General features: G+C 40.2%; 1 protein-coding gene across 1 annotated transcript in view; it reads right to left on the bottom strand.

The window, feature by feature from the left end:
* LOC308308949 (serine/threonine-protein kinase WNK1-like) overlaps positions 1-16,585 on the bottom strand; it is a 183,644-nt gene that overhangs the window by 64,481 nt on the left and 102,578 nt on the right. Inside the window, 3 exon segments of the mRNA XM_080754405.1 lie at positions 1,218-1,282; positions 9,344-9,427; positions 13,409-13,483. Of these exon segments, the coding sequence (XP_080610531.1) occupies positions 1,218-1,282; positions 9,344-9,427; positions 13,409-13,483 (224 nt within the window).

The following is a 16,585-nucleotide window of genomic DNA, read 5'->3' as shown; positions in this document are numbered from 1 at the left end:
TCTCTTTAAAAAATGAAAAACAAAAATAAACATATTGTTTAAAAAAAAAAAAAAGTATCAATACCACAATGTAGAAGTACAAGTATGGAGAACCGGAAAAGATTGGAGACTCCGATGGAAGCTCGTCTGAGGACGACCGAGAGAGAGTAAAAGTCTGGCATTCAAAATGTAGTTGAGTAAAAGTACAAAGTTATGTGTCCGACATCCTGGTTGAATCGTTGACGCAGCCATTATTATTCAGAGTTTATATCATCACTGTTGGTGTCGGGCAGAAACCTTTTTTTTCGTAGTAAAAAAAAGTAAAGCTTTGCTTCATCATACAAGACTGTCGCACAAAACTGGTGATCTACATGCACACAACGCCTCGCGGCGTGAGGCGCCGTGTGCTTGTAGAACGGCCATTTTCACTAGTTTAGATCATTTTGAAAATGATTAATACAAAGTGAACGGTTTTGGACATACAAAGTTTCCACCCAACAACAACAACAACGATATACTACATGCTGTGGGATCAGAAAGAGACGCTGGTTTATTTATGTGGCAATAAAGGCACTGTTCATTGAGCTGTCCTCGTCTTCCTTTCCATCGTTTCACCTGGGGTCTAGGATGCCTTGGTGTCAAGGTTATTATAGTAAACGAAAACTAACTAAAAAACGAAAACTAGAATGGAAAAACATTTTAGTTAACTGAAATAAAAAATAAAAAATAAGCTTTTAAAAAAAAAAAAAACTAACTGAAACGGTATTGTGTGTTGACAAAACTAACTAAAATAAACTACAATTATAGAGAAAATCTCCTTAGTTTTCGTCTTTTGTCTTTTGTGGAAATAAAAAATAAAAAACACCAGCTGGTGAGGTCAAAGAGATAAGTTGTATGTCTCAACATTCTTGCCACTCTCAATATGATGTTTTGTTGATTTTCTTTATTAGACAATACTTTTTCCGAAACTTTTTTTTATCTCACCCCTGACAAATACCCCATATTACGTAAAAGACTAAAACTAACACTAAAACTAATAAAAACTAAACTAAAACTAAGCATTTTCAAAAAATAAAAACAAAACGAAACTAGCAACCTCACTTTAAAAACGAATTAAAACTAAACTGAAAACAAAACCTCAAAACTAATAAAAATAAAAACTAATGGAAAAATCCAAAACTATTATAACCTTGCTTGGTGTGTGTGTGTGTGTGTGTGTGTGTGCGCGTGTGCGTTACCTCTCCAAGGCTGAGGAGACTGGAGGCAGCAGTAGCTGAAACTGATCTGTAGGCTGAGAGGCAGGCTGTAACACAACAGACACACACAATCATCATGCGTCTCCAGGGGCGTCGCACCAAATTCTGGGCCCCGGGTACAAGGATTCACTGCGGGGCCCTTGTGCTTTAACTACTGAAAAATAGCAGATATACAAGCTCACAGCGCGGCACCGAGTGCCGCGCTGTGAGCTTGAAGATCTGCTATTTTTTGAAAAATCATGAAAATCTTTGAATATTTCAAATCCTTCAAAGGTTTTTTGGAAAAATCTATGTTTCGTGTCAGTGGAGCTCAAACCTTTTCATGCGAAGGACCCCCAAAATGATATGTATTTGGCCACGGACCCCCATCTCAAAATATTTCGTTCCAGGGACCCCCCCAGAAGCAAAATTTGAGTTACAAATGTTCGCTTAAAAAATACATATATTCAAAGATTTGCACACATTTTCACGACTTTTCAAAAATAGCAGATATACCAGCTCGCAGCGCGGCACTCGGTGCCGCGTTGTGAGCTTGTATATCTGCTATTTTTCAATAGCTAAAGTATAAAATAATTAAGGACCCTCCCTCCACCTTGGGCCCTGGTAACTCAGTCCCACTTTCCTACCCCTTGTGACGCCCCTGTGTGTCCATAACCACATGAACCCTAGGGTCCATGTTAGCCTGGCGTAAATAACCAAACGACCAGAGATCTCTGACTACTGGTACATCTGGAGAAATATAAACTCAATGAATGGGCTTGTAGATCTGCAATTTCTGGCCCACAGTATAAATCAGGCATTGTGCGAGTATCATTACATCAAGGCCCAACAAAAACAAGTTTAGTCGACTAAACAAACTGTAGATTTGGTTAACTATAAGATCAAGTAAAACTAGACTAAAACATTTCAGATGACAAAAAAACGAAATGGAATTTTATTCAAAATACTAAAATCACATAAAAACTTGCTGTTAAAATTACACCAGACGTATCGGTAGATGGAGATCTCTTATTGAGACTAAGGCTCAATGCAACGTTGTGAGCTTGCAGATCTGCTATTTTCGGCGGAGAGATTTGGTGTCGAGGGGGAAAAAAAGGAGGGGACCGAGTATGGATGACCCTTGATGACTGAAGTACAGTATAATATACTGTGTATACTATTAGGGTTTAGGTGGTTGATGACGGTGGATATTAAGTGAGAGCAATACAGAAACAAACAAAGCAGCTTAATGTTGCATTCAATGGGCAAGAGAAACACAACACCACACAACACTGTACCAAATACCAATGGAACAGTTACTGTACCTTGCACGAGCAATTAGCAAATTCCATAAAGAATTCATAAACATGCTAGTGTCTTAGTCTTAACTGTAGAAGTCAAAAGTTGTAACTGTAACTAATGTAACTGTAACTATTAGTCCTCTATGGAATATAGTATAGTTGGTAGATTATGTTTGACATACTAAATAGTCATATTTATACAGTATATATATTTTTTGTAGTATTAAAAAGGTCTTAAAAGTCTTTAAATTGTCACAATAGAAATGTGCAGATACCATACACTTATACTGTACAGTATGTTGGTTTGTTTACTGTTGATTGAGAAAACAATGTTGTACATTAAGTAAATGATCTGGGGGCCCCCCGCAAAATCACGTGGGGACCCCTCAGATCCACATGTTGAGAACAACAGCTTTAGAGTGCTATAGTCCTTGAAACTCCTCTATTGACATCTATAAACAGCTGTAGCCCTCCAAAACACCACAGTCCACTTAAAAATAAAAATAAAACTCTATAACCCAAAGGCTCTATTAGACTGCTACTGACCTTCAGTCAAAGTTAATGGACACTAGTTTCAGGCTCACACACAAACAGTGGCGTCAAGGCATGCCAAGCGAGTTCATTCTAATGATTTATTTATTTTAATTGCAAATTCAACCCACCAGAAACAGAGAGATAAGGCAATCAATTACTAAATGCAGAATTGTTTAACCCATTTAGGCCTAGGATTATTGACTGCTTTACCTACTGAAAAATAGCAGATAAACAAGCTCACAGCGCGGCACCGAGTGCCGCGCTGCGAGCTTGTAGATCTGCTATTTTTTTTAAATCATGATCTTTGAATATATCTACTTAAAAGCTAAAATTTGTAACTTTAATATTTGCTGCTGGGTGGTCCCTGGAACAACATATTTTGAGATGGGGGTCCGTGGCCAAATACATGTAATTTTGGGGGTCCTTGACATGAAAAAGTTTGAGAACAGCATGATTTAGAAGAAGGATTTGGAAGTCGGGTCAAAAATCGGGTCAAATATATTCAAAGACTTGCACTCATTTTCACGATTTAAAAAAAATAGCAGATCTACAAGCTCGCAGCGCGGCACTCGGTGCCGCGCTGTGATCTTGTATATCTGCTATTTTTCTAAAGTTAAAAAGCATAAAATAATGGTTAAAGTGGTTAAAATCTAACGTGACTCAGCCCTCTGTATCTCTAGTCTGGTGGAGTTGAATGATGACAACAACAACATGTCAGTGGTCAACCGCATGCTCTACATCAGTGGTTCTCAAAGTGGGGTCCGGGGACCTACAGAGGTCCTTGAGGGAGTTACAGGGGGTCCCCAGCAAAATGAGGAACGTGAGATTAACCACGTTCACCCTAGTTTATACTTTGACTATATAAAAAAAAAGACAATGCTATAAACTCACAATTTGACACGTTGTGAGATTTTCAATAACATTTGAAATATTATCTTTGAGAAATTTAGAATGAACACAAAGGGGTTCTCTGGCACAACGTCTATTGGGGGTCCATGACATGAGAATGTTTGAGAACCACTGCTCACTACATGACCATGGATTGGGGGTGGGTCCATGGCAGTGTTGATTTTGTTGACTAAAACTATGACGAAAAATGTTGGTCGACTGTGTTTTTTTCACTGACGAAAACTAAATAAAAACTAAGCTGTGATGTCTAAAACTAAGACTAAATACAATTGACAATTTCGGCAACAAAATAAAAACTAGACTAAAACATTAGGCAGGGACTAGTGGAGAAGAGAGTTTTTACGCTTGGTTGCTCTCGGGTGTTGCGTGCTGAAAACAGCCGATCTACAAGCTCACAACGTGTCGCGCTGCGACGCGTTGTGAACTTGTAGATCGGCTATTTTCAGCACACAACCAAGTGTAAAATCAGTCATTACGATGCCATCAAGGCCTGCCAAAATACATTTCAGTTGACTAAATCAACTGTAGATTTAGTCGCCTAAAATCTTATGATATTTAGTCGACTAAAATTAGACTAAAACTAAAGACTTTTCAGGTGACTAAATTATGACATTTAATAAATGACATTTTATTCAAAAGACTATGACTAAAACTAAATCAAAGTTTGCTGTCAAAAACAACACTGGTCCATGGAGGTAAAATAGTGGGAGAAATATGTGAAAAAGGTGTTCACTTCCGGCAGAAAGCGTGAAAATTTGCACCTAGGGGTATTTTTGTGCGCTGAATTCAAAAATTGACGGTCCCAAGCACTTTTCTCAAATTCACTTTTCTCTAATTCACTTACCATAGGGTTAGGGTTAGGAAAAAAAGACCCCCCAAAAATCTTCTTTAAATAGCATGTGAGGGGTCTTTCTAGGGGGTTTTCATGATTCTGAATCCATTCCAAGCATTTGTTTTGCACAAAAACATTCCTTGGGCAAGAAATGGACCCCACAAAACTATGGTTTAGTGATGAGTCGTCACTTTCCACAGTTGTGTAGGGTCCATTTCTTGCCCAAGGAATGTTTTTCGTGCAAAACAAATGCTTGCAATGGATTCAGAATCATGAAAACCCCCTAGATAGACCCCTCACATGCTATTTAAAGAAGATTTTTTGGGGGGTCTTTTTTCCCTAGTATGGTAAGTGAATTAGAGCCACCAGATCCCATGGGAAAAGTGCTTGGGACCGTCAATTTTTGAATTCGGCGCACAAAAATACCCCTAGGTGCAAATTTTCACGCTTTCTGCCGGAAGTGAACACATTAGCCTATTTTTGTTACATATTTCTTCCACTAAAAGGGCGGGACGACGGCACACGATTGGTGGATTTGGACGGTCCATCAGCAGTACCTGGGGCAAGGCTTCCACCACAGGATCAGAGGGGGTGGCGGAGATTACACTGATGATTGGCACCACGGTGGCCAATGGCGGAGCGGCGGGCACAGGAGGAAGAGGAGGAGGGGAAGTGAGAGCAGGGGGCCCCGCCCCCGCGGGAAGCGGAAGAGAAGAGGGCGGAGAGGAAACCACGCCCCCCGTCGCCGTGGCGATGGGAAGGGAGGGCGGAGGAGGAGGAGGGCGGGTGGCCAAGGCAACGGTAGAGGTGGGCGGAGTTACACTGGGCTGAGAGCAGGTGGGGGGAGGGGTTAGATGAGGAGGGGGGAGACGGACAGGGAGGGAAAAGCAGGAAGAGAGGAAGAGAGGAGGAGTACGGCAAGAGATGGAGGAGAAGAAGAGATGGAGAGAGTGACAGACGGAGAAGTAGGAGAGGAAGAGAAGGAAGGAGTGAGGTCAGTCTTTATAGCAGCGATCCTCAACCGCGAGGATAGTAGGCAAAAGACGAAGATTTTAATAAGATTAATATAAAGAAATGTGATACTGCCGTGATAAGTGCTCAGATGGGTGGGCCTTTCAAGATTTTCTTTTCTTTTCAAATCTTTTTTATTGAATTTTCAGATAGAAATAGCCCATCACATATAGATATCAAAGTACATTATTATGAGAGTGAAAAAAAACATCCCCTATCCCCCCTCCCCCCACCCTCAATCCCCAGGACGGTTGCACACCAAATTTTCAATAAAACAAAAATTAGAATAAAAGATTAGTACAGAAAGAAGAAAGAAAGTAAGAAGAAAGCAGAGTAGATAATCAAAGCTTGCTGCGTGTTGGATTGGTCAGCGCAGGTAAGCGCCACACTACGCCGTTTGAGTATTATGGAAGAACATCATAAAAGGGCAGCAAATTTATTTTCAAAGCCGGCAATTGAGAACCTCAGCATCTCCAGTTCCAGACAGGACATCGCAGCGTGAAGCCACTGATAGCACAGGCGGGGCAGCATCTTTCCACTTAAGCAGAATGGCACGTCTAGCCACTTTCAAGATTTTCAAGTGGGCCCAGAAAACATTGGGAACTACATGGGGAACTTCTAACAACTAAAGTTGTTCAATGAGTTTATTACTAGTATTACTAGGGTTCAAAGCATCCTACTTGTACACGTGTACGAGGTATGGAACTAGCGGCAGCTAGGAACTTGAAGCTGGCGTCACATCAGTAGCAGGGGTGTAAAGTAACTAGGTGGTACATTTACTTAAAGGGGCACTCCACCACTTTTCAACCTATCTTCATATAATAGGTCCTCACTATGTTCATGATAAAATATCACAATTTCTTTCTACTCAGTTTGGGTCTCATAGGAGAGCTGTGGGTGGGTCAAATCCTACTACCGGTGACATCATCAATGGGAAATGCAAGCTAATAGAAACGGCAGGCTTTCTATTCCTGAAAAAGTTGCAATGTTAAAGTGGAAGCCATTGTTCTTGTGATAATAAAAATCTAAATATTTTTTTTCAAAAATATTATTTAATTTTTTTTTTGTCAAACGATGATGTCACCGGTAGTAGGATTTGACAGCTCTCCTATGAGACCCAGACTGAATAGAAAAAAAATTGTGCTATTTTATTATGAACATTAGTGAGGACCTATTATATGAAGACAGGTTGAAAAGTGGTGAACTACTCCTTTAAGTACTGTACTTATAAGTACACTTTTGAAGTATTTGTACTTTACTTGAGTATTTCCGATTTCCAATACTTTTACTTCTACTCCACTACATCTCAGATCCAGATTTTGTACGTTTACTCCACTACAATTATTTGAAAACTTTATTTACTAGTTACTTTGCAAGATATAAATTACAGTATCATAAAACATACAAGGACCTCTTTAGCCCTATTTCATACCTAGGCTGTTTGAAAATAGCAGATATACAAGCTCACAACGCGTCGCGTTGTGAGCTTGTAGATCGGCTATTTTCAAACATTTTGTACTTTTACTTTTGGTACATTTTGAATTCCGGACTTTTACTTGTAGCGGAGTACATCTACACTGCAGAATTTATACTTTTACTAAAATGTGAGTACTTTTTCCACCACTGATCAGTAGACTTCCCTCGATTATTATAGTATATCATTTTGATGTAACCCTGGCCCTGAACCAACTTCCTCTTTTGGTCAGGAACATCTTGGATTCCTGTTGGCTCGCTATAAAACCAGCAAGCATGTTGTTTTTCCCTCGTAAAAAAAGGTCACAGTTGAAAAGATGCCGTGTCACACACACACCATAATTCAGTCCACGCTTATCTTTAGGGTCCAATTAATGTCAGCTACCAAGGCAGTAGATAACATAGGAGGCAATGATGTGAACTGCGTGTCTGTACTCTGTATGCATTGTGTGTGCATTTTCCAGCAATAAAATCCTGCTTTAAAATGAATTAAAACTAACTGAAATTGATCAATATATTCAAAATGGAATAAAAAAAAGGCTGTTGAAAACTATAATATCCTTGACGCGCACGCACGTGCACACACACACACACACACACACACACACACACACACACACACACACACACACACACACACACACACACACACACACACACACACACACACACACACACACACACACACACACACACACACACACACACACACACCTGTGACATAACATAATGGTATGTGTATTTATTTATACATACAAAGATTGTGTGTATCCTATTTCTGTACACATTTATGCTGTACTGTATATTAAATCTTAATATCTTCCAAGGAGGTAATGTTTTCACTCTCGTCTGTCTGTCTGTCTGTCTGTCTGTCTGTCTGTCTGTCTGTCTGTCTGTTTGTCTGTGGATTTGCAGAACACAAGGTGTGGCCTGTCACAAGAAGTCACATATCTTCTGAACAAATTGTAATGTCATTAGCCGGGGAGCCACAGGCCCAAAAGCTCAAAGAATAGGGTTTTACCTGTGACGTCATGACATACTTTTTGTTTTTTCTATTAATTTGGTCATTAAGGTACACAGAATGAGAGGCCTGCTCTGTCGGAAACATTGCGAAAAAAAGTTATGGCCATTTGTATCACTGTCCCATCGACTTACAGGATACAGGAAAGAAACACACCAAAATAAATATGCTTTAAGTAGCATGTGAGGGGTCAAACTAGGGGTTCTTGATGATTCTGAATCCATTGCAAGCATTTGTTTTGCATGAAAAACATTCCTTGGGCTAGAAAACTGACCAAAATAACGTGATGGCTCATCACTTTTCACAGGTTTGAGAGGCTTAAATCTAGCCCAAGGAATGTTTTTCATGCAAAACAAATGCTTGCAATGGATTCAGAATCATCAAGAACCCCTAGTTTGACCCCTCACATGCTACTTAAAGCATATTTCTTTGGTGTGTTTTTTCCAGTATAGTGAAGTCAATGGGAAACCTTTTTTCGCAATGTTTCCGGCAGAGCAGGCCTCTCATTCTGTGTACCTTATTGACCAAATTAATAGGAAAAAATAAAATTTGGAGTATGTCATGACATCACAGGTCTTCTCTCATTTTGGCACAGTGGCTCCCCGGCTACATGAAACTCTGAAGAAAGTTTAGTCGGGCGACACCGATTGGTATAAATCTTTCACACACTTATGGAAGCTGTGTATACAGTACGGTATATTTGTGTTATGTTAGTGTATCAGTAAGTGGGCTACAGGAACTGTGGTTTATATAGGTTGAATGAATGAATGAATGTTTTCAGTAACGTCAACATTTCTGATTCAGCTCAGCTGCAATGATGTGAACTGTAGCTTTGTGTGTGTGTGCGTGCGTGCGTGTGTGTGTGTGTGTGAACTATGACCTACATACTTGGAGAACTACTTTTCAATGGCTACAGTGTCTGTATGTTTGACGCTATGTGTGTGTGTGTGTGTGTGTGTGTGTGTGTGTGTGTGTGTGTGTGTGTGTGTGTGTGTGTGTGTGTGTGTGTGTGTGTGTGTGTGTGTGTGTGTGCGTGCGTGTGTGTTACCTGTGTAGTTAGGGGTCCCGGTAGTGGAGTGGTGTGTGAGGGGCCCTGAACAGATGTACCACTGATCTGACTGGATTGAACAACCTTAGGCCAGAGAGAGAGAGAGAGAGAGGGGGAGAGAGAGAGAGAGAGAGAGGGGGGGAGAGGGGGGGGGAGAGAGAGAGAGAGAGGGGGAGAGAGAGAGAGAGAGAGAGAGAGAGAGAGGGGGGGGGGAGAGAGAGAGAGAGGGGGGGAGAGAGAGAGCGAGAGAAAGAGAAAGAGAGAGAGAGAGAAAGAAAGAGAGAGACTATTTTTAGTACAATATGTTATGCTGTTGGAAATATTTCATCTCATTAACTTCTAAATTTACGCTCAATCACATCACGTTAAGTCCCTGATTGGTTCATAACACGGGGTCACAAGAGGGTCCAGCACGCACGCACGCACGCACGCACGCATGCACGCGCACATGTACGCGCACACGCACACACACACACACACACACACACACACACACACACACACACACACACAGTTGGCAGGGTTCAATTCAAGAGAAAACAGATTGGTTATCTTGTCACCACTGGTAACCACTTCAAAGATGTTGAGGACTGTTAAGGAATTAATATTAGTAGTAGTATGGACTGAAACAGACGGGAGGTATTTGAACTAAAACTGGGCTGGAATGAAGGATTACAATATCCTGAGAGAGAAGAGGAGAGGTGAGGAAGGGAGGGAGTGAAGGGAGGAAGGAAAGGGAGATAGTGGCTAGGAGATAAGCGTGGATGAGAGAGAGCGCCAATTAGCTGGTTCAAAGGTTTAGAGACAATCAGGGTTCCCACACATTTTCACCAATTAATTTCCAAAACTTTTCCAAAACCTTTCAGAATATTTAACCCAATTTCCAGGACTATATAACAGCAATGCCCAAAGACAGGTAGTGTATTGCCAGTGGTTCTCAACCTTTTCAGGCTGTGACCCCTGAAATAATCATATTTTAACTGGGGACCCGGCACCCTGACGAACACTAAGAGTTGAGGAATTTTGTATAACACGTTTCTATTATGAAAATGGCAGATCTACATGCTCAAAACGCCTCGCAAAATTTCAGCCTCTAATATTTGACAATTTGGCCAATGTTTAATTTGTCATTTCAGAGGTATTAACAAAATCAATAACCAAAGACAATGCAAAGCTATTTTTTTCCAGGACCCTTGATCAATTCCAACACTTTTCCAGTACTGGAAAAATATTTTCCAAATTTCAAAATATTTCCAGGACTCTCATGACTGTGGGAACCCTGGACAATGCAGGCAGTGAGCGCAGGCTGAACGCTCTTTGATTACAGGACGCTCTTCACTCTGAAAAGATCACGGTGAGATCTGAGTTTGTGCCCTTTAACTCTCATCATGCCTAATAAAGTGTCCCCCATAATGTGCTCGCAGAAAAACACACAGTTTGTCTCTTATTAAAATACTGACCTCTGTAGAGACACATTAGTAACGTCACAAAAACATCTTTTTATCATTTGAGAAATATCGCTAGAGTCAGATCTTTCCTCTGCCTTGATGATGCCAAGAAACTGACCTATGCCTTTGTTTTATCCAGATTAGATTACTGCAACGCACTTTATACAGGCCTGCCAAAGAAAACAATAGACCGGTTACAACTCATCCAAAACGCAGCTGCTAGAATATTAACAAATACTAGGAAAAGGGACCACATCACCCCTGTACTTGCATCTTTGCACTGGCTCCCTGTTAAGTTTAGGATAGATTTTAAAGTTCTTTTACTTGTTTTTAAAGCCTTAATGGGCTTAGCACCCTCATATTTGAAAGACTCCTTAGAGATATATGTTCCAGCCCGCCCCCTTAGGTCACTCGGTGCTGGACTTCTGACGGAGCCACCAATAAATAGAAAGAAATATGGCGAGGCCACCTTTGGTAGCTATGGACCAAAGATTTGGAACCTACTCCCCCCACAAATTAGACTGATAACCTCAGTTGATGACTTTAAGAGGCAGCTAAAAACCCACTTTTATAACCTTGCTTTTAATTGATCTAATTTTAATTACTACTTTTTACTGTTTTTGGAGCTGTGTGAAGCACAGGCTCCCTATACGTGGCTGTGTGGGTCTGTGTGTGTGTCTGTCTGTCTGTCTGTGTGTGTGTGTGTCTGTGTGTATGTAGCCTGAACTTCCTAAACTTCGGCACGCCACTAGTCCCACAGTTTTGCCACCACACACTCGCGCCATATGTCAAATCGACCGCCTTACTCGGGAATCGTGGGCTATTACTTTTCTAAGAGAAAGGTTCTATAGTTTAATTGATATTAATTTATTAGTGAATTAATTTTCCCCATTGACTTATAATGGGAATCGCAAAAACTCACATTCAATTATTTGTCTCTCGCAAACCATAGGGGCTACAGTTTCAAGACTTGGAGAGGAGGTTCATAATGATTTCAAGGATTAAATAAAAAATAATTGTGTCATTTGGCCGCATGGTGGCGCCATAACACCCCACTTTACGTTTTGGCCTGTAACTCTTGAACCGTAGGTCGGAAAATTAAAAATATTTTTTCCCTGGATTCCTTGGGTCATGACGCATCTCCCCATATAGGCCACGCCCATTTGCGCCATGATAGATTTTCCGCCATCTTGAATTTTCTCCAAAACACACTTTTTGCTCCTTTTCCTACATATTTTCTTCAAATGTCACAAAAATCGGTACACATGATCCACACACACACACACACACACACACACACACACACACACACACACACACACACACACACACACACACACACACACACACACACACACACACACACACACACACACACACACAGCTCCACTTCACACGGGTGTGATTTTTTTCTTCTCTTAATTTCTTACAATGTCTAAAGTGTTTATTGTCTTGTTTGCTTTGTTTTTAAACATGAATGTAAAGCACTTTGAAATGCATTTTATGTCTGAAATGTGCTCTATAAACAAAGGTTATTATTATTATTATTATTATGTCTGCCTAGTATTCGAGGTTACTGTACAGATACATCTATTTAAATCAAGGATGCAAGCACGACAACAATACTAAACGTCTTACCGGGTGCACGTCTGGAAAGGTAACTTTGCATTCTCAAAGAGAACACCAGCACTCACGGAACTGTCCTTAAAGTTTAAGGCCCTTATGCTGCAGCAACAACGGACCTGTTTTGGCGTTAAGTCGTCATCAGTGTTGTGTGCCCACAACGCTGTGGCACACAACACTGATGTGTCAATATCACCGTCAACACCGGCAAAGAGCAAACATTTCCTACTTAGAATATACTGTACCTGCTACCTTGCGCTCGACTGAGAGAAGCATCTCTCACAGCTCACTTTTGCCCGATCAGGACTAAGAGCAAGTTAAATTTGTAAATCATGGAGTTCAGAAAAGAAAAGAAAACGAAACGACATTACGCCTTTGCTAAACTCTGGGTGTACGGTGTCATTTTTGCATGATGATATATTGCTTGAGTGGTTAGACTAATCAATTTAGTAAATTATAAAAAGGAATAGAATCTTTTTGTGTCGATTCGATCACACATACACACACACACACACACACACACACAGGAAATGTATAGACCGTGTCTACATAAATACATTTTCTTTTTATTATAGAAGATTAATGTTAGTTGCAGTGCTAGTATCACTATGCTTATAATAGTTGGTTATACTGTATGATTGGACTAGCTTGCCCCCATTACGCTGGAAAGCAAAGCTCCGCCCTGGCAAAGAGGATATCGTCGTTGTCGGGTGGAAACCTTGCATGTCCAAAACCGTTTGTTTTGTATTTATCATTTTAAAAATGATTTAAACTAGTGAAAACAGCCGATCTACAAGCACACAACGCCTCGCACCGCAAGGCGTTGTGTGCTTGTAGATCGGCTGCTTTCACTACTTTTGTGCGACGGCCTTGTGTGATGAAGCAGTGCTTTACTTTGCGAAAAAAATTACAAATTTGAAACTTGGAGATACGAGGTTTCTGCCCCGACAGTGACAATATGAAACGGGTTGCATTGTCAGCCGTCAAGTCTCACCTGTTGTTGAGGGGGGGCTGCGGGCGGGACCAGTGGCGGGACGGGACTGGGTTGTGAGGGTGTGGCCTGGACCTGCTGTTTACGGACGAGGAAAGAGACAATTAGAATCTGAATGGCTCCTGAAGCTGCCACCAACAAGGACCTCTGGACGCACAGTACAACTCATTACGTTGGAGTATTAGGGTTAGTGGATGGGATGAGCACAGCATGCAGGTGATTGTTTAAGACAACAAAACACAGTGGGTTGTGGTTTTTCTGATGGAAATAAACAAAACAAAACGATAAATCCAAGCTTAAAAAAAAAAAAAAAAAAAACGATTTTACGTTAAAAAAGTAAAATCTTTAAAAACACAAAAGAGTTTCTACAGACATGCAGCACAGCAGTCACAAACTTCGCGTGAATGTTGCGGCTTTTATGGTTTGCAGTGCCTTGTCACCCGTTGATTTGTTTCATTATGGTTGAGACATTTTTGGGCTTTTTTCACCTATCTGTAAGCTAATCACTTTGTAGACTAAACAAAAACAAGCTCAGCTGAAGTGCATACCATTATTTAGAAGTTTTAAACCCAAGTGGCAAAAGCTGATGAACCCAACCATTCTGGCAAAGTTAAACTCAATTTTAAACTGAGCTAAACTAAGTTCTAAACTCATTTAACACAAAGTACACCTGAACTAAGTAAATGACATTAAACCACACTGACAACCTGTTACTTTTGGAGAGATAATAGTACACAGGGCCTATAAGGAGTGTGTGCTTGTATTTGTGCACTAATAATAGATACTGTAGTTAACACATTTAAAAAATGTTCAACACACACACACACACACACACACACACACACACACACACACACACACACACACACACACACACACACACACACACACAGGAAAAATATTAAATAGAATCATACGAATAATAATTTAAAAAAGTAAGGACAAAATATAGGGTTTGAAGAAAGGATAATAGGAGGGGTGAAAAGGAGAAGATTAGGGCACAAAGAGGGACCACAGGATGACGTCAACATTATATAAACGTTTAATAAACTAAAACCTTTGAAACATGTGTGTCAGAATCCTCACTTCCTGTCTGGACAGGAAGGGACAAAAAAAGAAGGAACAAAAATCAAACTCAAACGAGAAGCTAAACAGAGGAATCAGAAGTTCAAACCAAAAGGAAAATGTAATAAAGAAAAATACATTAAACGAGTATTTTAAGCCTCTTCAATCCGACCACCTGCAGCATTGAGGCAGCGCTAACCTCAGCAACGGTTAAGACAAAAACAATTCATTAAAACAAATACACAAATATTAAAACCAGACACTACCTGTGTGGTTACATGTCTGAACCCCCCCGGTTTGTTTTTGTTGTATGTTTCTGTGTGTTTGTCTATACAAATCAAAGTCACACGGCTTGGTAGTCAACCACAAAATATATGATTTAAAAAATGCTAAAAACTGCACACACAATTATTCATAGACCCCCTTTCATTTCAATTGCAGTGTGTAAATCTTTCGAGGCAGTTTTTGCTAAATTTGGCTGGATGCCAAGTGGACTTTGGTTTGTACGATTAAGATTTCAGGTATACCACCTGTACTATACCTCCACAAACACACACTTCTCATATACAGACGCATATGAACATACATACAAAATATTACTTACTGGTATTGGTACGTACAAACAAAAGAAAATTAAATACAAAACAGAACAGGGTGGGGGGGGGGGGGGGGGTTCAGATAGTTAATTTAAACAAAGCTTTAAAACCAGAGGGAGACTCAAACTCGACCTTAATGAAGTCAAAGAAATCTTTGGATTTGAAGATTCAAGTCTCACATTAGACATTTAGACTTTTTGTTTTGTTTTGCCGAATGCCTATTATGACTAGGGCTGTCAATATTATTACATAATCGTCTAATCGTGATTATTTGACATAATCGTGATTATTTTTCATAATCGTCATAATTGTTTCCAGTAAAAAATAGTGGAAATAGCAGATCTACAAGCTCACAACGCGTCGCATCGCGACGGGTTGTGAGCTTGTAGATCGGCTATTTCCACTATCAATGTTCTGTTTTTAAGTATAAAGTTGTCAAATATGTCAGTAATTTCTTTGTATATTTAGGTTATGTGTCATATCTACCATGTGCAACTTCAAAGCCTAAAAGCCAAACAGAAATGTAATTGTCAACAACAAAAACACAATTAAATCGTTAACCACAATTATTTGAGAGAAAATTAATCGTCATGTAAAATGTCATAATCGTGACAGCCCTAATTATGACAGGCCAGAACAGGGACGCTAGGGTTCATGAGGGCAATGATACCCGGGTGACAAAACTATGTTAATTTGTACGTAGATAGAAAAGGACACAAAGCTGTCAGGGTGAGTCTCTCTCTGGAGCAGTGAGGTCGGCTTGAGAGGTTTAAAATCACAACCACAGCAACTAAATGGCTGACTGAATCACACAGGGTTTGATATTATCCAATCACATATCTATAGGGAGGTGTGATGCAAGCGACAACAGGAGAGGGAGAGCAGGGGAGTCCGGGGCACTTCAACGTTTGAAATGAATTCAGTTACTCTATTGGTATGGAATCATACACTCTTTGGCTGTCTCTCTGTCGGCTAGTCTCTGTCTATTATGCAGCAGGTTATTGCCAGATTTACTGCTACTGTATATGCATTACAATTCACCCTTTGTCAAGTCCCGCCCATTGTCCTGCCCCTCTCCACACCCATTGGTTGCTTTGTCTTGGAGGGACATTCAGTGGGACATTCCATCCACTGCCATGTTAATTCAGTTGCTTCATATTGTTATTCTGTGTGCTCAATTCTAATTTCAAACTTTGTTTCAGTCAATTGGAGCTGCTCAGTGGCAGCATAGTGAATCAGCATGCTTTTAAATGTTTTTATTTCTCAAAAAATTATGTTTTAGCTAATTCAACATAAAAAAGGCGGAACCAGGGTGGGACAAGGCAGATAGAGCCTGCTGGTTGGTCAGTCAGGGACCAACCAGGAGCCTAACAAAGGGTGAATTGACCCAATCTTGCGACGTGATTAGAAATTGAGCTCAACTGAGATTATAATCTATTCTACGCTTCTCTTCTCTCTTCTACTCTATAATACATTATAAACAATTACTACTACTATTATTATTCTCCTCTATTCTATA

The sequence above is a fragment of the Nannobrachium achirus genome (assembly GCF_963921795.1).
Source record: "Nannobrachium achirus genome assembly, chromosome: 23".
Taxonomy (NCBI): domain Eukaryota; kingdom Metazoa; phylum Chordata; class Actinopteri; order Myctophiformes; family Myctophidae; genus Nannobrachium; species Nannobrachium achirus.
The sequence above is the reverse complement of the archived record's forward strand: the minus strand, read 5'-3'. Positions and strand labels throughout refer to the sequence as shown.